This window comes from Schistocerca americana, chromosome 3 (genome assembly GCF_021461395.2).
Source record: "Schistocerca americana isolate TAMUIC-IGC-003095 chromosome 3, iqSchAmer2.1, whole genome shotgun sequence".
Classification (NCBI taxonomy): Eukaryota; Metazoa; Arthropoda; class Insecta; order Orthoptera; family Acrididae; genus Schistocerca; species Schistocerca americana.
Window position 1 is genome coordinate 603,390,196 of NC_060121.1, and position 23,952 is coordinate 603,414,147.

Sequence of the window (23,952 nt, forward strand, 5' to 3'; positions counted from 1 at the left end):
TAGATTATTATTATTATTATTATTATTATTATTGGCACAAAGCATTGGCTGCCTACAGTTATCAGCTTCTGACAATTCAGAAGTAAGGAGTTCAGCAATCAAGTGATTTACGAACAGTAATTATAGTGAATACATTTCAACTTAGTTGATTTTAAATGGGGGTGCAACGTGTGAGTGAAACTAGTTCGGTAAGGAGAAGAGTGGAGCAGAGGAAGCATGATTTGTAACAAGTGTCTACCCTCAATGAGGATAGTTAGCTTTCTGCTCCGAGAAGGGGTAGTAGATATTACTCCCGAAGCACAATGAATCGCTTCATCATTCTACACAAAAAGTGTGTCAGAAATGACCAGTACCAATTGTGTCACTGACTCATTAGCTTGTGGTTTAGTAATAAACACCTACATAAGCTAAAAATAACGTTTATGATATGTCATTTTTTTTAAAAAAATGTGTTCAAAGAAAATTCTTTTTCTTTCTGAAGTTTAGTTGAGCGCTAATGTTGTTGGCTGGCGGACGCTGGAACGTGAGGAGGAGGTTGCGGGCGGGGGGAGGGGGCGGCGTGGGTATTACGTTGGTCTCTGAATGTTTGGCAGATACTGGCATACAGGTTTAAGCTGCCATGTAGTACACTCTCGTACAGAGTGAACGATTTATTCTGAATGCCCCTTGACGGTATCCCCCACATTTTCGCATGGGCTGTAGTAGCTATCTGTTACATTTCTACCTGTGCAACTCTAATTTTTTATATATTTTTTAACATATACTTTAGAAAAATTCCAACAAATACAAACGTACAATTCGCCTTCCCGACTTATAATTTTACGTATTCGTTCCATTTCACGTTGCTCGTTAGTGATACCACGAGACAAATAATACAACGGCTGTTAAAAATTTGCTACTAATCTAGTAAAAAAAACAAACTCTGTCCAGTGATCCTGGCGAGCCCAGCGGTAGCTATCGACCACCGTCCCATCTTCCTTCGTAGCTGCGGTGTGGAGCGGCGTGCACTCCGCACACCGCTATTTCGCCCTTTGTCAGTTTTTGGACCTGCAGCCATTATTTCTCATTCAAGCAGCTCTGTAGTCGGCATCACGAGGAGGAGTGAACACCATTCCACTCATTCCAGCAAGGAAACATTCCCCGCAGTACCGGGAGTCGAACTGAGGTCCTCCAAAAGGCAGTCAGCCGCGCTGACCATTCAGCTACAGTGCTGCATAGGCATCGATGAGGTAGTTTGATGAGTGAAATGCTGCTTGTTCTCTACATCAAAAGAGAACCAAATTTGGTGGGCAGTTACCTTGTCAAAAGTAAAGGGCGTTGCCGCGATGCTCGCATACTACCGGAGATGATGCAGACGGTCACATATTTCTGTTTAAGACAAGAAACTTTCGTTCCGAAACGATTGAACAACGTTAAGAAGCCAAACGTATACGAGTAACTCCGTAAATGGAATATCGTAACCTACGAAACGTTGTTTGTACACTGAAATAAACTGTTTCTTCATGTTCGTAATTGTTAGCACTGAACAGCAGCAAACCCGACCACTATGTAAGTGTACAAACTGAAGGGTAGGGCCGGCCTCTGTGGCCGAGCGGTTCTAGGCGATTCAGTCCGGAACCACGCGGCTACTACGGTCGTAGGTTCGGATCCTGGCCTCGGGCATGGATGTGTGTGATGTCCTTAGGTTAGTTAGGTTTACGTAGTTCTAAGTCTAGGGGACTGATGACCTCAGGTGTTAAGTTCCATAATGCTCAGAGCCATGTGAACCATTTTTTTGAGGGGTAGGGACATAATATTCTACGACAGGGCTTTGAAGGGAACCCCGGGAGTTCGAGGTCGCGAAAGGCCAATGATGTTTACGGCATCCGACGTGCCACATACTATCTACCATGCAACCCCAATATTGGCTGCTAATGGCAACAGGGGGTGGGACTGGGCAGCGTGATGCTACGGAGCCCAGCTGAACCGCTTAGTCGACGAGTGGTGATACCTGCATAATATAACAACATTGGCTGAAGTTGATATTTCGTCAGAAAAGAACCAAAGGAATTTCACAGAATTAGATAGAAGTGGCAGGTTAAATTATTAGCGCTTCCGCAAGAGGAGTCAGTGGAATGGTGGTGTCATATACGCTCGATTGTGCCGACACTGTACATGAGTAGTGCAGTGATGACGATATATGCTTAACAAGTGAAAGTGATATTGAAACACGAGTCGAGCAATGTAGTTCATCATCCTTGTCGGACAGGGAACCTCAAATCTCGTCTCCAGTGAAACGTAAAGGACAATCGTGTCCGAGGAGCGGGTACTACAAACACTTACGCATATGGAAGATCATTCGCAGCACAGAAAAAAAACACCACACACACACACACACACACACACACACACACACACACACACATTTAAGTCCAAAGAAATATGACCGTATAGTGCATAAGAAAAACTACGGATATTCAGCGAAGACAAGGAGCACTTATTACAAAAACTGCTGTTTGTGCGTTTCAAGAAGGCTCGATACAATTTACAGGATGGGCATGATAGTGACCAACTACTTTATGCATATCAAATTGTGTGCGACATAGATAACAGTGATTTCGAGGAAATTCGTAGATGGTTGCATAACATCGAACAGTGTCATAGAATTCGACGACTTACGATAACGAAATCTCTAACAAAGCGTGGACTTGACGATGCACAGCAAATACCGGAATAGGCCCGAAAATGTGTGCATGAGATAAACTTATCCCATCGTTCGGTAAGGAATTTGTTTTCAACTCTGATCAATTGGGATTCGAAGAGGAAAGGAATATGAAAGAAACCCTGAAAATTAGAGATAACAAGAGAGTTGTATCGAGATCAACTAACATCAATGTCTTAACGCATCGGTACGCATTTATGCCAACTGGATGGTAATTTTAAAGTTAGTACTACTTACGGTCCGAGAACTTAGAGGTGCTCTGCTCCCTGCGATCCTTTCTCGTGTGCGTAATCTTTCAGGGACAATAGGGAATATTTACGTCACAGCAAGCAAGAGTGGGGAAAGGGGGCGTAAGAACTACAACTACAGTACGAGCACTGCTTTTGACCAACAGCTCGTCATAACTTGCTTTTGCTCGATCCCCGGTCTGCGTGTGAAAATAAAGCTCCTTATAGCAAACTATCCTTCCTGAAAAAGTGTGTGACGTTGCACTTCATATCACGCGGGACCACTAGACAAGTTCAGCCTCTGGAGTTTTTTTTGTTTTTTTTCCTTCTTCTTAAGTGCGTATAATGTCGCACTATCTGCAGCTACGCCTTAAAGGATAGCCAGTTTCACGACATTTTTCATTCGGTGTTCACGGTGCAAGTTAATGGTTTGTTTTGAACATTTCTTGAAAGAAGGTTTCTATCGCCTTCCTGATGCACATGGTGAGTCATTAGCAGCTAACATTTTTGCTGTCATAATTGTTAACACTTTTATACGCTTCTTACTGAACATTAAACTTGCGACTTCGCTCACAAGGAGTTCTTTGTGAGCAACATCATACTTGCATAGAAGCTGGATAACGCCGCTTTGAACAACTACTATCAATTGAGCATCTTGTGGAATTTTTGTATGTAATAAGTAAACCTACTGCAAAAATTAAATACTTTTTATCTTAGCCAACTGACCAACTGTAAATCACAAATTTTCTCAAATTTTCTCAAATTTTTTTGCAGCCTTCGGAATTGTTCCCGCATCAAATTCCCATACCTCAAACTGGGACATTTAACGCTCACCACCATCCCTGAAGTCTGTATGATCGTCATATTCGCCATCATAATCGTCATGAAAAAATTCAGCAGTTATTCTGTCGGAATAAGAACTTTCCAGCATCCGTCGGCAGAATTCCAATCGCGCAGTCTACTGTTCCCGGGTTAGACGGTGTGGCATCCAGCAACTGTTAACTTCCCGACATTAAGATTCTCGCGGAAGAACGTAGGTACGCTGTTGCAGCTAATCCTATAAGACGCCGACTGTGCCAGTAGGTGCAACGAGCATACTCTTAAACCCTTCTTCCAACACGGAACACTTTTTCTAGGCATTTTTATTTTCACCCTTGAATTCATTGAAACGGTAAAAGGCCCTCCATGTTCGTGACAGCAGAACTGGCAAAATCCAATCGTTTTGTCCCGCATGGCAAAAGCAAGACGTCGAAATGAAATGTTCCGAGGTAAGTTTGATTGCTTACGATTGAATAAAGCTCTACACATGTTGAAGCTTAAAATTTTCCTAACTTTCAGAGAGGTATTGGTGGGCTGACTTGAATTGTAAGTGAATTTTCGCAGTAGAGAGACGGTATCGATTAGTCTGTAGCAGAATGCACGCGTCACACGGTGCAGATACTGCAGCGGCGGCAAGCGGAAGACTCAAAGGTTCGACACCGAAGGTACAACTTGGGTCCCATAGCCCAAAGAGATGCATGATTAACGTAAAGGGCTAGCTTTCAAGTTTCATATCCCAATCCAGCCTGTCAAATTGAGTTCTTCAAACTTTAACTCCCATACTTCCTTCGAAGAGGCCCCGATGGATTTCCTTTACTATCATTATCCAACTGAACTAGTAGTTATATATTCATTCCCATGCCTATCCATGTAAGTCTTTCTATCAAACCTTCAACTATGTTTCAAAAAAATTGCTCTGAGCACTATGGGACTTAACTTCTGAGGTCATCAGTCCCCTAACTAACCTAAGGACATCACACGCGTCCATGCCCGAGGCAGGATTCGAACCTGCGACCGTAGCGGTCGCGCAGTTCCAGACTGTAGCGCCTAGAACCGCTCGGCCACAACGGCCGGCCTATGGTTTTCAGTATGAATACACGACGTGATGTGCGCTCAGCTATTCTCTCTTCGATTAATTATGCTTCCTGTTAGGTTTTTTCCCGTCTATTCGTTGCAGGATATCTTCAACAGTCTCCAGTAACACTGTGTGTCAAGGACATCAAATCGTTTCATTTCTGGCACCAATTCGTATGGCCGCGTTGGAAGCCCGTGGATTCCTAGAAAGGCCAATTTTACGCTCCTTTCCAGTCTCGTTGCAGTTGTTGGATCTCTGTACTTCACGCTTTATGCGATGTCGTTTCACTTGGATTACGGTTTCCCGACGGTTTCGATGTACACACACAATGTTCCACCCTTGACTGTCCTGAGTATCTACATCTATAGCTTCACGTTTCCTCTGCAAACACCGAGCGAGGTGGCGCAGTGGTTAGCACACTGGACTCGCATTCGGGAGGACGACGGTTCAATCCCGCGTCCGGCCATCCTGATTTAGGTTTTCCGTGATTTCCCTAGATCACTTCGGGCAAATGCCGGGATGGTTCCTTCGAAAGGGCACGGCCGATTTCCTTCCCCATCCTTCCCTAATCCGAGCTTGTGCTCCGTCTCTAATGACCTCGTTGTCGACGGGACGTTAAACACTAATCTCCTCCTCCTCCTCTGCAAACCACTGAAGTGCATAGCAAAGGGCCTTCCAATTTAACCACCCATTACTTTCTTTCTGTGGCACTCGCATTTGGGGTGCGGGAAGAACGACTACTTGAATGCCTCGTAAGCACTGTAATTAGTCGAATACTGTGTTCGCAGTTCCTGCAAGAACGATCGGTAGGTGTTGCAATATTTAAGTGAACATACTACGGTGGGAAACTTTGCAAATACGCTTTCGCGAGTTAGATGATGATCGTGTTCAAGCGTGTGCCAGTTCTGCGTTTTCAAAAAGGTCCGTGACGCTAGCCCCAACTGGCAAAAACTAAACTTTGAGCACTCACGTTGCCCGTAGCCGCATATGACCAGTACGTCCTGTTGGTCCTATCAGGTTTGGGCCCCTTACGTCTAAGACATATTCTACGATGTGTCGCACTGAGTGTTTTGTAAGCAATCTCCTTTCTAGACCTATGCATCACTGAATTTCGTTTTCCTACAAACTGTTGCAACCAAGTATTTGTTGACTAATGAGTTCCTGCGTTATGTGAAGTGCACTGTTTTACATTTCTGACCAATGAAAGCAAGTTGCCAATCTCCGCACCACTTTCAAGCTCTGACAATTTTTGTCTAGCTTTATTCAGCACTCTATCACAGAAAAATGCATCATCTGTAAAAAGTCATCAGGTTACTACTAATACTGTCTGCTATATCATCAATACACTACATTAACAATAAGAATATAAAAATATCGCCGGCCGAAGTGGCCGTGTGGTTAAAGGCGCTGCAGTCTGGAACCGCAAGACCGCTACGGTCGCAGGTTCGAATCCTGCCTCGGGCATGGATGTTTGTGATGTCCTTAGGTTAGTTAGGTTTAACTAGTTCTAAGTTCTAGGGGACTAATGACCTCAGCAGTTGAGTCCCATAGTGCTCAGAGCCATTTTTTTTTATAAAAATATCTCCATTAGGCAGTTCTAAAGTTTCTTCTACATCTGTCGATCACCCCCATCGAAGATAACACGCTGCATCCTCTCTACTAACAAATGATCTGTCTATTCACAAATTTCGTTTCGTATCTCGTATTGTCATAATATCTATACTAATAATAAAACTGTAAAGCCGTCGTGTTTGACTGTTTGAACGAGCTAATCTCGAACACTACTAGATGAATTTTCATGGGGTTTTTCGCAGGTGACATGACCGTAGCTTCGGACCATATGGGCTTTATTTCACTCAAAAAACACGGAAAAGTAAGATATCTTAATTTGAAGTTCTATCTAAAATAGTCTGCTCATTTTAGTAGTTGGCGTGTTTAATTACGGCCTAGTACACCAAAGAAATAATAGGTGGCGCTGTTAGTATCGTAGTACACCAAAGAACCAATTGAAGGCGCTATTAGTTTTTGTAGCTCCGTAACGGAATATTTTCTGAAGTTTACATCAGTGACAGAATTGAGCGATACAGTCTTACTTTTGCGAATACAAACTAACATTAAATTTACTTGGCTAGAATATAGGGATTTACTGATTTCGCTCTGTGTATTAAGAACTTAACGATACTGCTTTGCTTCTTCTTTCGAAAAGCATTTATTTATATTCTTTGGTAGGAGAAAGGAATTTATTACGTTTGCATTTGATTTGGCTGCCCAATCATTACATTTTGATTTCGTTTTCTTTACGAATGAAAATGCCTAGGAAACGGTCGAGTCTTTCTAAATACACAAGGGCTAAAAGACTTTAAGACAAAGCGCTCTCAAGAATCCAATGAAGGTCGTGAGGCGAGGTTTGCTGCGGCTCGAGAACATCACGCTTTAACTTAGCCTTTGCTTTAACTTACTCTTTGGAAACTCCTTCCAAAAGCGACGCACAACGTAACTATAGTCGAGAGCGTCATTAATTCTCTCGCTCTTCAGAACCTTCAGTCACAGAGGCTTAAAGTTACTTCTCTCCAGCGTATCAAACAAGCGGAAATTTTTAAGGTAAGTGGCACAGGCGAGCGAGTTTTTATAAACCGAATACCACTTATTCCTAATAATTTACCATTTCGCTTTACACGTGCACAGTTCCCGGTGAGCTGTTTGCCATAACATAGCAAAAGCCCAGACGCTGCGTGTTATTGGCGTGGAACTTAAACAAACTCTTCATGTCTCCAATCATATTATGTCTTATGTTTTTACACAAAGAAGCTTTGTAACTCAAAAATAAATTCCGTGTTTGTGTCGTCTTGGACACAGCTATAAATAAATACCATACAACGCCGGGTTTCTCAACTAGTTCTCAATACGAGTTGATGTGGTACAGAGTCAAATGAGTTTCGGAAAGAAATAATTAATACATGCATCGCTTTTGATCCATGGCTTTCATGACAACATGTGAAAGAAGTGTCAGTCGGATTTGGTGTGGCCTTTGGTTTCGGAACCTATGCTGGTCATCAGTACGATCACACATAAGTGCTAATGCTAATATCACATGGTTAGAACTAGATATATACAATTCCAGGGCATCATTATGACAGCCAATGCAGTGCTAAGGGAGTCGTCTGCAACAGTCGGAATCATAGTCAGCTACACTTGGATTAAAATAACTTTTGTGACTGACGTTTCAGCGAGTCGAATGGGAGGAGTAGCCGCCTGCCAATCGTTATTTTCGAGCAGCATGTCTTTGCAGTGTTGCCTGTTTTGTGAACACATACAGAGCCTTGTCAAGTGTGACCGGTTACATGCCGGCAACAATGCTCCCTGCCACTGCAATCTGTTTATGACAAAATCATATTATTCGAGGTGTAATACGCCCTTACGAAAAACTGTAGCCTTGCTGTATGCGGAGATTTTTTATAGCTGTTTAAGAGTACGTAGCAGTGGATTCACATAGATAACACGACATACGAGATGGTCCGACTGGTGTTTAAGTGGGTTAAGATCCTGGGATATACTCGGGCTGGGGAAGTATTTTGACATGAATATAGCTTTTCTGCATTCACTTGTTTTGTCTTGATGGCAGGTAGCCTCCTATCCAGAAAAGCACAATCTATCCCCAAAGGATGGTTCGTGATACAATCGAACAAGAATGTCGGCCACGTGCTTAATGGCCCTTGAGAATCTTTCATTACTATTTCTTTTTCAACATTTATCGATAACAAGCCGATGTCAATTCGATCTACAGTACATAAAACTTAGTTTATCAGAGTAGGCTACCGGTTGGAAAGCTGGACTTACCAATTTCTTGTTTAATTCTTTCTGTCAACATGAAAACTGTTCTTCCACAACAGTTTTGCTAAACTGTGAAAGATACTTCTCCACCACGGATGAAAGCGAAAAGTTTGAAAACTTCAGTGTTTTGGCAATACTGCCCTTTTTGAACCAAATATGAAAAAACTGATACATACCTACTTCACCAACGTGCATAACGTGAAATACATGGTCCAATGGTCCAGTCATATTAATGTGACCACCACCTATGTTCTTCGACCACAATGTGCAATAACCGCTCACAGACAGCAGGTGGCAGCACTAGCGGCATAAAAAGCGCTCGACATACGACATACGAGACGACATACGCGCGACGACAACAACGCCGAAAACAGTGCAGTTGTAATGCGAAAACGAGCGATTTATGTGACGTCCAAAAGGCGTGATAATTACCGATCGTGCCAAGGGTTGAAGCATTTTCATAACACACTAAATTTTTGAACTGTTCGCGTGCCGCCGTGGTTGAAGTATACCGTGTATGGCAAAATGCTGCTATCCAAAATCGGCACTGAGGCAACTGTGGTGCACCAAGGGCAACAGATGAGATGGCTGAACGACGGCTGCAGAGATGTGTACGGGCGAATAGACGTGCGTCTGTTGAGGAACCAACCGACGCCTGAAGCAAGGGGGAGCTATCAACGGTGTCTCCTCAATGACCTTTAAGCGAATCTGAAAGCAAATACCTTGCGACCGAGAGGGAGCGTTATGGTCTGGGGAATCTTTTCGTGGCATTCCCTAGGTGATCTCGGCATTCTGAAGGCACAATAGATCAACACAAGTATCTATCCTTGGGACCATGTCCACCCTTACATGCAATTTGTTTTTCCTCGGCACAGCGGCATCTTCATCAGGACAATGCAACGTGTCAACAGCTCGCAGTGTACGTGTATGTTTCGTAGAGCACCAGGATGAGTTTACCATACCTCCCTGGCCACCACACTCCACTGATTTAAATCGAAACGAGAATGTGTGTAACCACCTCGCTCAGGTTCTTTGCGCCATGGATCCTCAACTGGGAAACCTAGCGTACCTGGCCACGGCAGTGAAGTAGGCATCGCTGTCGGTGTCGGTACCTACCAGAAACTGAGGCTCTTCCTGCACGTTTCGTGCTGCAAAAGATAGTTATTCAGGCTTCCGTCAGATGGTCGCAAAGGTGACGGGACAGTGTATGTCATGAGCTATAAGTTGCAGAATCAAACCCAAAAGAAGCCTACAATAATGACATAATTTACGCAATAAAGGCCTTCGGTGTCAGCAGCCAGGACCCATTCATACCTGCCTAGAAGCATAGAATGAAGCAAATCTGCAACGTCAAATTCAAGGATCTGAAACACTTACCTGCCCATGAATGTTGGAGCTGACGAAGACTGCGATGGGATCGGGCCATGGGATACTGACGTACTGGTTCCACCAGCGTTGCATCACGATGCTCACATAGAACCCCAGCACGAACGACAGTGGGATCAGGTCGTTGAAAGTTTCGCAATACTGCGTTATGTTCTCGAAAATTCTGTAAAGTTAACAAAGTACGTTATGAACTGGAAACAATCGTATAAGTACACAGCCTATAATATATGGAATAAATATGCTAAAACAAAGAACAAATGGATGGACTAGGCATAATATTAAGTCATGTTTTAGGGGGCAACTGGGCAAAAGAAGAAACCTCTTAGGGATTCGGCTTCACAAAAAAGCCAGCAAATGAAAAGTTAGAAGTCAAGTCCTGGAAATACCGCTCATTCACTCTAAATATAAATCAGAATAATGTACATACCTTATAAATGGTTAGATTGGAGCTTCAGGGGCAAAATCCAGATGGCAGCCCGTAGGTAAAGGTTCAAAAATCTCTCGGCAACGTACGCCACAAAGAGCATGATAAATGAGTAATAGAATAAAGGACTTTTGTCATATACCATGAGACGCAAGTAAAACTTTTTAATTGCAAGGCTAGCATTCTGGCATATGGCCCATCATGAGTACCATATACACCGACAAACCGAAACACTATGACCATTATCCAGAATGACACGAAGTAGTAGGGCAAACTAAGCATGGCCCCATGTTGCATTGTTGTCAAATTTATTCAAGATGGCGGATCCAAAATGGCGACGAGAAATATGGCAACGTCGCAACGACGTCATGCAGAAAAGTTCAAATTTTGGCGGGAAAGTAGGTCAATTGGATTGGACTACCTTCACTAACCTGGCCCCCTCGCTGTCATCCTCCAGAAAATGGTGGGAAGTTCCAATTTTGGTGGAAAAAAGGTCACTTGGGCTACGTCCACCATCGTACATTTAAACAATATAAGCCTAGTTGTATCCATTGTGTTCACTATGAGGTCTGGAGTCCAACTAACCTAGTACACAGTACTGCCACCAGAGAACACTGTTGTCCCTTCTGTGATGTAATCCAAGATGGCGGTCTGGAGGGGGGGGGGGCAATGGCGGGAAAAGGACTCAGCCTGTGCTGGGATGCTGGAGCGAGGAAGGAGTGTACTTATTTATTTTGGAACAATTTATTTAGGGATAGATTTCACATAGTTCATTTATTACACTGATACAAAACACTCATCCTGACGTGCTTGGAGTCATGCTATATAGCTACAGACCTGCGAACTACTCGTAAATTATCGAAATAATGCAGTACACTGATGTACAGATATGCAAACATTCTTAAATTATCGAAATAATGCATTGCACACCCTACAGAGCTGCAAACTACTCGTAGATCGCCAAAATAATGCATGTAAAACGCTCTGCAGACACTTGCTAATTGTAAACTGTCGAAATAATGCAGTACATAGCCAACAGACCGGCAAACTATTCGTAAATCACCGAAATAACTCAGTACACTCATGTACAGATACGAAAACAACTCGTAAATTGTCAAAAAATAATGCGTGTAAAAGGCTCTGCAAACAGGCTCAACACATAAACAGCTGAAAATAATGCAGTGCACAAACACTCATTGCACATAAGAAACAGATTCGAACTATCATCAACTGCAACGTATCACACGCTCTAACATGCGCATACAGCGACGCCGCTGCAAGCTACCAACAGACAAACAAATGCAGGGGTGCAAGCTATTGCTCTCAGGCTGCTATCGAATATACAGCCAGTATGTGAAAGTTGCGTCTATTTTCGGGTATACAGTTAAAATTCTCCGAGTGTTATATTGAGATCACATGTTTATGTAAGTAAGAGCCAAGTCACCCTCTGGACAGGCACGATGATTCTCTACCTGCAGACCTAATCACCAAGCGACTCACCCTCGCAGATGCAGCTAGAAGGTTCTCAATGTTATACTGACGTCACCGGTCACGCTATAGAAATCTGTTGCAATGCTTCCCAGAAGAGCAAAGGGTGCATTGTTCCTAGCAATCCTAACAGAACATGTGAGATGCCCCTGGCCGCGCCCATGTTTACTGTGACTGACATCTACCTGCAAGTCCAGTGTCAAGTGAGAACTGTCGGCATAGCAGCTCACCTGTGCATGCACAGCTAAAATGTTCTCAATGTTATACTGACATCACATGTCTATGCAAATAAAAGCCAAGTCTACCTCTCACAAATGGTAAGGTGCTGCAGAAATACTTAAGTCACTTTTGTAGGATTTCTTGAGGTCTTAGCTTGTCTGTACAGAAATTCTTGTCCTAACAGGAGCTGTTTACGAAAATAGCCCAGAATAATAACGACTGCATTCTTCCTGATTAGAGGCACCCTAACTGTCACGTGTTACCCTTCCTGGAAATCGCGACGTCCTGCTTTCAACATACATCTCAGAGATGGTAAACATTCTCGCCATTATGTAGAGGCTCCTACGTCCCAGCACAAAGGATATATGCAAATGAATGGAGCATTTTGATCGGCTCTTACTGAATTGATCCGCCAAATTACTGATGCTGCCAGTGTGGAAGCACTGTCCGACTTTTTCTTTCTTTCTGCAGGCGAGACTTTCAGCAGCAAAACTATTTTGTACAGATCGCCATATTGCACTGACAGTTAAACCCTGAAAAAGTGACCTACAGATCGTCAACTACAGAAAGACACTTGCTCAATTATGCTTCTCTACCCCTGAAAACAGAAGATCGAATATTAGAGCATGAAACAGTTCTCCAACCCGGCAATTTATCACCCCGTATTGTGTTGATGTAGTAAACATACAATTCTTATCCTGCGCCATACTAAATCGTCCCTTTTCCATTATTATATGGCTATCGACCGCCAGACACTTGTACATATACCATGAAGACAGGTAACAGAAGCACATGCAACATAGGTATACCCCTCGCAGCAGTAGATATTTCCCACGAGATCGGGCTGTTATCCACCGCAGCCGACTGTCACCAATCATCCACTCCGAACACGTGAGCGCACTCAGCGGACTTAAGTCACTCTCAGAACTGTCGGGCTCATTTCCCCTCAGCACAAAGGCGTTATACTGTTGTTAGCCCCGACGTGCTTGCTTGCCTGCTTTCTACACCCCTCTCCAGACTCTGGGATTACAAGACCACATGTATATTCACATGTTTGCCAGAATATTATACCATTTACGGGATACTTCTCAATACCAAGCACACATGTCCATTATAATTGTCCAGGCTGTTATGCTGTGGTAGGTTGATGAATTCTGTGTTGATTCCCAACGTTTCGTCTCCAACTGCTTTCCATCGAGCTACGGATCCCCTTGAAGATGTCTCCCGCAGTTGGAGACGAAACGTTGGAAATCAACACAGAATTCATCAACCGACCACGGCATAACAGCTCGGATAATTATAATGGACATGATATTTCCGGCCGTGAAAGTCTACATTTTAGCATAAAGCACACAGCAATATCGCTCACACAGTACAATCCCGAAGATATAGACTGGAAATTATTTCTCTAGAAACTCGAACTTTAGCGAGGTACAGCTTGCTGTGAACCACCGAGTAACTAGAAGCTTATCCCGTCTGCGAAGATCTTTACGTGAGAACTCGAAAAAGAATAGAGGAACTGATATTTACACTCTCAAATACTGATGTTGGTGATATAACACATTCCAAATCATTCTTATAATTTACAAAGTCAACTAGGGTGTTTCTCACGTCTAGAGAACCAGCAATCGCGTCTTCCAACCGTCTTTCACCAGCTAGATGCACACACCACAATCAACGTTCCCTCAACTAAATGAAGGCATGAAATGTGCAGAAGCAGGCAACTGGACAATTTACGTGGGAGGGAATAATGATCCAGCGCAAACACACGTCCATATTGAATCTTCTCAAATTTCCACGCGATCATGAAAGCTGTCCAACACATACTAAGTATTAGTTCGCTATTCAGCCATCTAGAGGACGACATGGTTAAGTCAGCTACATTCCTGCATATCAACAAGCCTCTCCATTCAGGCAGCTCCTACTGTCAGCCGGAAACGTGAATCATTCCCACCACAGGTCACCGGCGCTGCACACCAAGTACGCATACGCAGAATCAGCCTAGAAAACTGGCGACATATATATCTTGTCACTGTACTTAAAATTAAATATTACATTCGCAGTCTCAATTGTACGACATTCGATAGTCAGCGAAGTATCAGAAATACACCCTGCTGACGGCTGTGGCTCTGGAAATAGAAATATCTCTCTCTCTCTCTCTCTCTCTCTCTCTCTCTCTCTCTCTCTCTCTCTCACACTCACACTCACACTCACACTCACACTTTTTATAAGCCTGATGTACAAGGCGAACTTATCACGAATCTGCTACTACTAAGTATAATACTTGGCCAGTAACTGATTACCAGCGATATGAAATAATACTGACCGAAAATCAGCGATGGGTGGACATGTCTCGAAAGTTTTTCTTGCGAGTGGTACCACTGTATCTTAGAAAGAGAGGTGTAATAGCCTTACAAACCGCCATGTGTTGAAAAACCACGATCGCAACGACCATATTACTATCACAAGCAGTCTTGTTTCTACAGGTACACACAAGTATCCATGCTAAAAGCTATTCCAGCTTTATAAATCGAGGTATGGCATTACCACCGCATGAAGTGGTTTTTCCAGACAAATACCGCGACACTGAATATAGGCGGTGATCACTGGAGTGTGTATTATCAGACCAACAGTGCGGGTACACGTAGCCGACAATGCAACCTTGTGAAAAATTCACTGAATTTAGAAAGTGGTTCAGCCAAGATATGTGGTACGAAACCGGTATTTGCAACTCTTCATGCTGCCGCTAGATATTTCTCCAGTATTTGTAATGCATTCTGCCTGGATGCCATGTCAGAGGTTCTGCGATATATCCACTGGGTTATAAGCAAAGGTTGATGGAGAAGGATCATAAACAGTAGATGGCGTGCTGATTGAGGTCATAAGAAATGTACACTAGCTTTTCAGATCTCTAGTGCTACGCTCTCTGGTAGGAATGCTGTCAGGGATTTGGAATCAAGTCTTTCCACTCAACCACATACCTGCGTTGGGATCATATGGAGAAGTCCTTTAATGATTACAGCCATTAATGAATCATTTATGGCACTCTCATATCCTGAACGAGCCACGTTTTTCGAACCTATCAGCTACAGTAGAATTTTAGATAGTCCCTATGCCTCTTGCAACTGCTGCCATTTCTGCAGTTTTGTGCACGTGATCGTTCCAATTTAAGTAGGAACTGAGCAGAAGTCAGAGACAGCTATATCTACCAAATTCTGCAACCCGTGTCGAAACAGAGTGACCTGAGTGCGTCCCCAAACTACATACAAGCGGCTCATTCATTTCTATCATCCCAACGTGCTATCTTCGTTATTCTGTACCATCCAACAGAGAAAAATTACAAACTATAAAAGCTCCACTAGCTTCATCCAATAGAGAACTCGATAAGATTTTTTACCGCATCTCTCCCCTCCCATACAAAAAAAATGGTTCAAATGGCTCTGAGCACTATGGGACTCAACTGCTGAGGTCATTAGTCCCCTAGAACTTAGAACTAGTTAAACCTAACTAACCTAAGGACATCACACACATCCATGCCCGAGGCAGGATTCGAACCTGCGACCGTAGCGGCCTCGCGGTTCCAGACTGCAGCGCCAGAACCGCGCGGCCACTTCGGCCGGCCCCCTCCCATACATCAAAAACAAATACCATCTGCATGCCGGCATCGAGCACATGTGACGATCCTATTAAATATACAGCTATTGATCCAGTGCACAGGCCAGTGTAAAGTTGCATTGCCTGTACTGTAGGAGGATGGCTGTATCCCAAAAACTATACTATAAGTCAAGGAGACCCTCCCTGTGGCCCTGTGTCATTGTGACAGCATTGTTTGAAACATTGCTTTTTTTCTGCTGTAACATGCTTTGTACACTACCATACATTTTGTTTCTTCCGCCATGACTTCGAGGTCTGTATCAGATTCTGAACTGACATTAACACGTCCTGATCCATTGCTTCACAGGGAAAGCTAGATGTCGCACGGTATAAGTCATGTTGTTACTGTTGCTACCATAAAACACCACACAAACTGAAATAAAAGACAGTCACAACATTAGGAAACTGGAAGAGTTTGGCAGCATTGTGAAGAGTTTCCAAACTGCTGTTTGACCTCTACATTTAAACTCATCTGTCACAGTGACGGTATAGCTGATGGTTCTGCGTTCCGTTTCGACTGATTCCTCACATTGTAGTCATGTACGCGATCACTGTTTCAGTGTTAGCCATCCCCAGAAGGTGTTGCCCTATCCATCAAAACTCTCTTTCTAACGGAAACAAGAGATGTCAATCATTATGTGGTAATCAACAGCGTACCAGTGGATGGATGGGATGGAAAAGACAGTGTTGATGAACGGTAATAATAAGCATCACAGTTGATAGTGCGAATAATTTGGCAATTTTACATTAATTTCAACACCGAGCAATGATGTGACAGCATGTTTCCTGATTTCAGTATCACAGCTAACTCACCCCTTCTCTACTTTGCGAGTATCATTGTGAATGTAGATAGATGACTGTGCAGTACATTCATTCATTCATTGTTATTCTTGAACACATACATCATCAAAGTATACCAACCAGACAGCACTCTGCATATTTTTAACACCTCGAGCATATTGCGTAACTTACGATCTATCCCTATGCGGATGGGAGTCACAGAGCATTCTCGCAGTCTTAGGATAAAATTAGAAACTGAAAGACCCCCTCATACCGACAACTGATGTATCCTGCCAGAACATCAGGAAAAAAATGGTCAAATGACGTGCAGCAACTTCTCCCTCTTTCTCTCTAGAATGCATCATTAGTCTACAATTAAACAGTATCTCGTTCCATCTCAACCGACCACCCCATCCACTCTACTTCATCTTTTAACGCAGATGCAAGTAAGTTTAGAGGCAGATGGTTCTCTGTTTTTCCAGGAAAGCATCAAAGACAGCAGTCATCTCATATGTATCACAATTATCTCAATAGACATACAGTAGAATGATGCCTTGACAAAAAAATGACAGTTTCCCTAGTTCCCAATGCCTCCATGTCAATGTTTTCTCGTATTCCTCTTGCTGTCATACACTCTTTCCCAAGTACAAGAAGTCTTCTGCACCAACCAGAAGTCACACAAGTCATCCTCGATTTACCCACATTTCGCTGTATTTTCTCTCAATTTATACATATTTTCCACAATGTTATCGATTTTTTGGTCACCACTACTCATGCGATCATGACATGACGTCTCTTCCCGTAATTGCTTGTAAATGTAGTAAAGCTACCAACACCTAGTGCAAATGCACTGATCGGGAGGCGTAGTATATCACTGTACTCAATTGCATCCAGTTGCCTCCACCCCATATATTCATAATCTGCAATGCGTTTCCTCTGTTTTCTGTATGCCTGTGTATATGCATAGTGTCGCAGATGGCTCTCAGGACCTGCCGTAGACCTGAGTTAGTGAGTGTGGGTCTGCCGCGCGTTATACCTGGAGAAATGTTGAGATACCGATACACAGTATGTCACACCCGGGATAGGGTTTGAAGATGGATCTGCCATGCATAATCCACATCTGAACATCGGTCTGGATATACAGTGCATGGCGGACCCACACTTTAACACTAATTTGGGTCTACTGTGGGTCCTGGGAGCCATCTGCGACACCGTATTACTCTCACTCTTTCCCTACGAAACCCTATTTATCGACAAAATCTCCGTTCAATGCGACGGCCTTGCAGCACCTTACTGCGAGGGCCTGTATGCCCGCATGGTACACTTTACTGGTCGACGCCAGAGCCAACGTCTTGCTGCATCAATAACCTCCGCATCATCCATGAACTGCTTCCCACAGAGTGTATCCTTCATTGCGCCAAATAGATGGAAGTCGGAAGGTGCGAGATCCGAGCTGTAGGCACACACTTATGATTACCCCAATTGGTGAACGAGTGTGTCAGCACTACCAACAGAGACGACTAGTTGAGCACATCGAATGAAAGAGTGTGCACGTTCCAACATTGGAATCATGGCTGTTTGCGGCCGGGCAGCAAATGGGAGATTGGACAGGTTTGCGCGTTCTTGTTGCAATCATTACAGACGCCTCGCCCAAAAACTTTCAGTGCTTTTGGTTACTGCCAGGTCGCCGTAGACAATCTGCCAACTCCTATGAATATCTGCGATGCTCTGGTTTTACGCTAAAAGAAACTTAATGACAGCTCTCTGCTTGAAACCCACCTCCGTTACGGACGCCATTTTGAAGGCTACATATAACGCCGACACCTATTGGAACTTCATGAAACTAGATGGGCTGAAACTGGTGCACTCCACGATGTTCCACAACTAATTCCACATTTTTTCAACCGAAATTGGCCGAGAAAAAAAATAATATGTTGCATTACTTATCGAACGTCCCTCGTAATAATATGCGATTTTTTCACCCCCCGTAACGTGGAAATAATTAGTCCAGGAGAAGAAATGAATATGACCTTTTTGTAGGAAATTTAGAACAGTTTAATTTTGTACTGGGAAAAATTTTCGCCGGGAGCCTTGATTTTTGAGTAATACAACAAAAACGTAAAAGGCTTTAAATCTTCCACCACCATCACCACAACCAATGTCCGTACCAGATAGGTTAGGATTTTTATTATTTTGTTCAGGATAGTCCTTCGTAGCACTGTGCAATAATTTGCGACAACACAATTTTTTCGTTCTAATCTTCCTTCACTGAATGGACTACTGCGACCTCGAAGAGAAGTGGACTGGCAGTAAGGATGTTTACAATCTGAAGTATAGTTCTCTTGATAGACTACGATTCACCAGTGGCATGAAATCCTACAAAGGTACCTTACGGACTGGTCCGATTTTTTCACACTTACATGATTTAAAGGTCAGTTTCTAAAGCAGCAAGACAGTTCTCAACAAGACGCAAGAAAAACGCATTTGAAAATTAGAATATAACGGAACGCTGTTTAGTGCAAAACAATGGTTGAGCATTAAAGAATTTGTCGATAGCTGAGAGCGTAGCGAAATCTGATTATAATCCTAATGTCGCTGGTTCAAATAACGCTAGCAGCATAGTTTTACTTTTTAAAGTTCATATGAAAATGCGAGTATTCACATTAAAATAAAATTGGGCACAAAAAGGCGAAACATTAACTAGAATATTAAATACTTTTTTTTCTAGCGTCACGACAGTATTATTGACGAATACAACTTTTTTCATTTAACAAAAGGAGATTTCGCATAACTGCATCAAATTTTGATTTGATATTCATATGACCAACAACAGAAAAAATACGTTATTTTCATTAAAAATTATGGTTCCAAATGTGTGTTAATTATTGTTTCCATTTGTTAATAAATACGTAATTAAAAAAAGTAAGAAACATTGTTACTAGCTAGATTTAACCAGTAACTTTATATGGTTATAAACCAATTAGGCAACGCGCTGAGCTAGCAACGAATATAATTCAGTGTCGCGTAAGATTTTTTTAATTGGGTAGAACTCCTTTACGAAACTAATGTACAGGCACTGATCTCCAAATGATGTAGTTAGTATGAAGAAAATCGGAGGGGTGCACTACGTTAAGTTGGAACCGTTACAATAACACGTACATTCTCAGAGAAAGTAATTTTTTTCTCATCACTGTGGCCTGCCTTTCTAATTTGTTGCACAACGAATGTGGTACTTCATCCTCAGTTTCTAAACGAGTGTTCGTCTCCAAAAGAAATTATTTTCAAAGAAATGTCAAGCTCTCCTCCCCCCCCCCCCCCCTCCCTCTCCCGCCTGCTGATCCATTGTTTCATCCAACATGACCGTTTACTTCTTTTCCTATAGTACACTGCCACTGCGTACACCATGTGATCAAAAGTATCCGGACACTTCGTTGAAAATGACTCACAAGTTCGTGGCGCCCTCCATCGGTAATGCTGGAATTCAATATAGTGTTTGCCCACCGTTAGCCTTGATGACAGCTTCCACTCTCGCAGGCATACGTTCAATCAGGTGCTGGAAGGTTTCTTGGGGAATGGCATCCTATTCTTCACGTTGTGGTGCACTGAGGAGAGGTATCGGGTCGGTCGCTGAGACCTGCCACGAAGTCGGCGTTCCAAAACATCCCAAAGGTGTTCTATGGGATTCATGACATGACTGAGCACGCCGGTCCATTATAGGGATGTTATTGTCGTGTAATCACTCCGCCACAAGCCGTGCATTATGAACAGGTGCTCGATCGTGTTGGAAGATGCAATTGCCATCCCCGAATTGCTCCTCAACGGTGGGAAGCAAGAAGGTTCTTAAAACATCAATGTAGGCCTGTGTTGTGATAGTGCCCCGCAAAACAACAAGGGGTGCAACCCCCCTCCATGAAAAACACGACCACACCATAATATCGCCGCCTCCGAATTTTAAAGTTGGCACTACAGTCACTCCACACAACGTTTTTCCACTGTTCAACCGTCCAATGTTTACGCTCCTTACACCAAGCAAGGCGTCGTTTGACATTTACCAGCGTGATGCGTGGCTTACGAGCAGCCGATCGACCATGAAATCCAAGTTCTCTCTCCTCCCGCCTGTCAGTCATGGTACTTGCAGTGGATCCTGATGCAGTTTGGAATTCTTGTGTGATGCTCTGGATAGATGTCTGCCTATTACACATTACGACCCTCTTCAACTGTCGGCAGTCTCTGTCAGTCAGCAGAACAGGTCAGCCTGTACGCTTTTGTGCTGTACGTGTCCCTTCACGTTTCCACTTCACTATCACATCGGAAACAGTGGACCTAGGGATGTTTAGGAGTGTGGAAATCTCGCGTACAGACGTATGACACAAGTGACACCTAATCACCTGACCACGTTCGAAGTCCGTGAGTTCCGCGGAGCGCCCCATTCTTTCCCTCACAATGTCAAATGACTACTGAGGTCACTGATATGGAGTACCTGCAGTGGGTGGCAGTACACTGCACCTGATATGAAAAAATTATTTTTCTGGGGGTGTCCGCATACTTTTGATCACATACTGTACATTGTGCAGCAGCCTCAGAGAAAGCAGGAATTGCTGATTTCCTTTTAGCATTTGAGCTCGTTCTCTTGCGAGTTCAGTGTTGACATGGCGATGTCGCTTTGTGGCTCTTCTAACCACACGCGACTTTATCCGTTCGCTACACGCGCTTTGTTGCATGCTTTAACAATCGCAATACCAACATATTTTCAATAACGTGCACTGCCAAGGAAGTAGGACCCACAACTTGAAAGTATCTTTTAGCAAACACTTAGGAATACCTACACACTTTCAGTGAAGTCTGCTACCAAGGAGTCGGGGGCACTTTGTGACAACCACGAAAGTTTTTTTAAAAAACACAAATTTCGTTAGTTATAGTTGACTTCTACTCACAAACACTATTAAAAATAGATATTGATGTTGATGTTTAAGTGGTGTCCAGTATTTGAAAATACTGAATATGATACTCATTATGAAAAGTCACTTCTACAGCTGAGACTTATATCTGTGGTTTAAGTTCAACCGGTAAATTCAAAACTTTATTCTATTAAAGTAGAAGACGTCATTAAAAAAACAACTATTTTCAAAATTTTAAAATATGAAGCACCTGACTAGATCACAATACTTTCAAAAGACGTCAGTCAGGCGTGTGCCGTTGGGGTAAGTGTTTCGGTGTGTTGGATTTGTACCAATGATTCTATATAGGTTTTTTCTGTCTCAAATAGAGAGTTAAAGTCTCCCATTAGTATTTTCACGTCATCTTGGTGAATTTTTCTCATAGTGTTTTCATGTGTGTTACAGAATTTTTCGACATTTTCGGTGTTTTTCTTATTTTCGACGTTGGTGGGGGCATGTGCATAGATGAGTGTATATTTTTTATTAGGGCTCTGAATGAGCACAGTCATAAGTAGATTGTTGATGGGTGTGATTTCTTTGGCAGTTTGATGATAGATCTGTGTTCGAGAAATGCCGTGCCGAAGATTGGTGCGCGTTTCGCTACCTTTTATTGTGTTTTGGTCTTGAAGATGCGATGGTTTCCGTAATGCAAGGTTTCATTGTCAGTTAGTCGTGGTCCTTGAAGAGCAAGGATGAGAATTTGATGTCGGTCGATTTCTTATGAGAGATTATTTAGTTTTCGTGTTTGGATCAATGTATCGATATTTAGTTTGCAAATGCATGTTTTCTGCTTGTAGGGAAATTTACCAGAGATCTCCGATATTCTCTGCCGTGCTAGCCTGGACTCCCCAGAATCCTAAAATCCAACTGCCGCCTTTCGACGGGCGGGTTGTGTACCACCTGGAGTAAAGTTGACTTTGCTTGCACAGTTCTTGTTTGCTTCTGTTTCATTAGTAGGGCCTGGGTGATACCAGGACCAGACAGGACCAGAGGGTGCTGAAGCCTTTGGAAGAAAATATTTTGAGCCGATCTCATTGAGCTAACAGAGTGTGACCAGAGTACCGGTGATTATCACTCAGACATGTCTGGATTTTGTGTTCAACGGAATGAGTAGCCGTTCAGAATTGTGTTAGTATTTGGTTCACCTCCAGTAATTGATTTTCTCGTTACCACCCATATGTCGGAGGCTTTCCCCTATCGGCCACACGGGATTATTATTATTATTATTATTATTTCTTTATTGTCTCAGACGTTATGTCTGGTTAAAAATGGAAGGTGACGCGGACCTTGATCAAGCGTGACTTCCTTTTAACTGTACGGTATATGTTACATTGCATTTAGGAACTTTCGGGTAATTGAACAAGTGTCAATAATTACAGATTTCTGTAGTTGTATATATAAGTTTGGATGTAGCTGTATTGCATTGATGTACTGGTGGATATTGTGTGGTATTACTCCTGTAGTTGATAGTATAATTGGTATGTCAACTTTATCCTGATGCCACATGTCCTTGACTACTTCCTCAGCCAGTTGGATGTATTTTTCAATTTTTTCTCCTGTTTTCTTTTGTATATTTGTTATATTGGGTATGGATATTTGGATTAGTTGCGTTAATTTCTTCTTTTTATTGGTGAGTATGATGTCAGGTGTGTTATGTGGTGTTGTTTTATCTGTTATAATGGTTCTGTTCCAGTATAATTTGTATTCATCGTTCTCCAGTACATTTTGTGGTGCATACTTGTATGTTGGATCATGTTGTTTTATAAGTTTATGTTGTAAGGCAAGCTGTTGATGTATTATTTTTGCTACATTGTCATGTCTTCTGGGGTATTCTGTATTTGCTAGTATTGTACATCCGCTTGTGATGTGATCTAATGTTTCTATTTGTTGTTTGCAAAGTCTGCATTTATCTGTTGTGGTATTGGGATCTTTAATAATATGCTTGCCGTAATATATGGTGTTTATTGTTTGATCCTGTACTGCAATCATGAATCCTTCCGTCTCACTGTATATACTGCCTTTTCTTAGCCATGTGTTGGATGCGTCTTGATCGATGTGTGGCTGTGTTAGATGATACGGGTGCTTGCCATGTAGTGTTTTCTTTTTCCAATTTACTTTCTTCGTATCTGTTGATGTTATGTGATCTAAAGGGTTGTAGAAGTGGTTATGAAATTGCAGTGGTGTAGCCGATGTATTTATATGAGTGATTGCTTTGTGTATTTTGCAAGTTTCTGCTCGTTCTATAAAGAATTTTCTTAAATTGTCTACCTGTCCATAATGTAGGTTTTTTATGTCGATAAATCCCCTTCCTCCTTCCTTTCTGCTTAATGTGAATCTTTCAGTTGCTGAATGTATGTGATGTATTCTATATTTGTGGCACTGTGATCGTGTGAGTGTATTGAGTGCTTTTA

At 42.6% G+C, this 23,952-nt stretch overlaps 1 protein-coding gene across 2 annotated transcripts in view; it reads right to left on the bottom strand.

Annotated features, from left to right (window-relative positions):
• Positions 1–23,952, bottom strand: part of LOC124605392 (bestrophin-2-like) — a 454,561-nt gene that overhangs the window by 64,192 nt on the left and 366,417 nt on the right. For both annotated transcript variants that reach the window (XM_047137034.1, XM_047137035.1), the window contains exon 3: positions 10,031–10,202. In XM_047137034.1, coding sequence (XP_046992990.1) covers positions 10,031–10,202 — 172 coding nt within the window. The remainder of the gene's footprint in view (positions 1–10,030; positions 10,203–23,952) is intronic.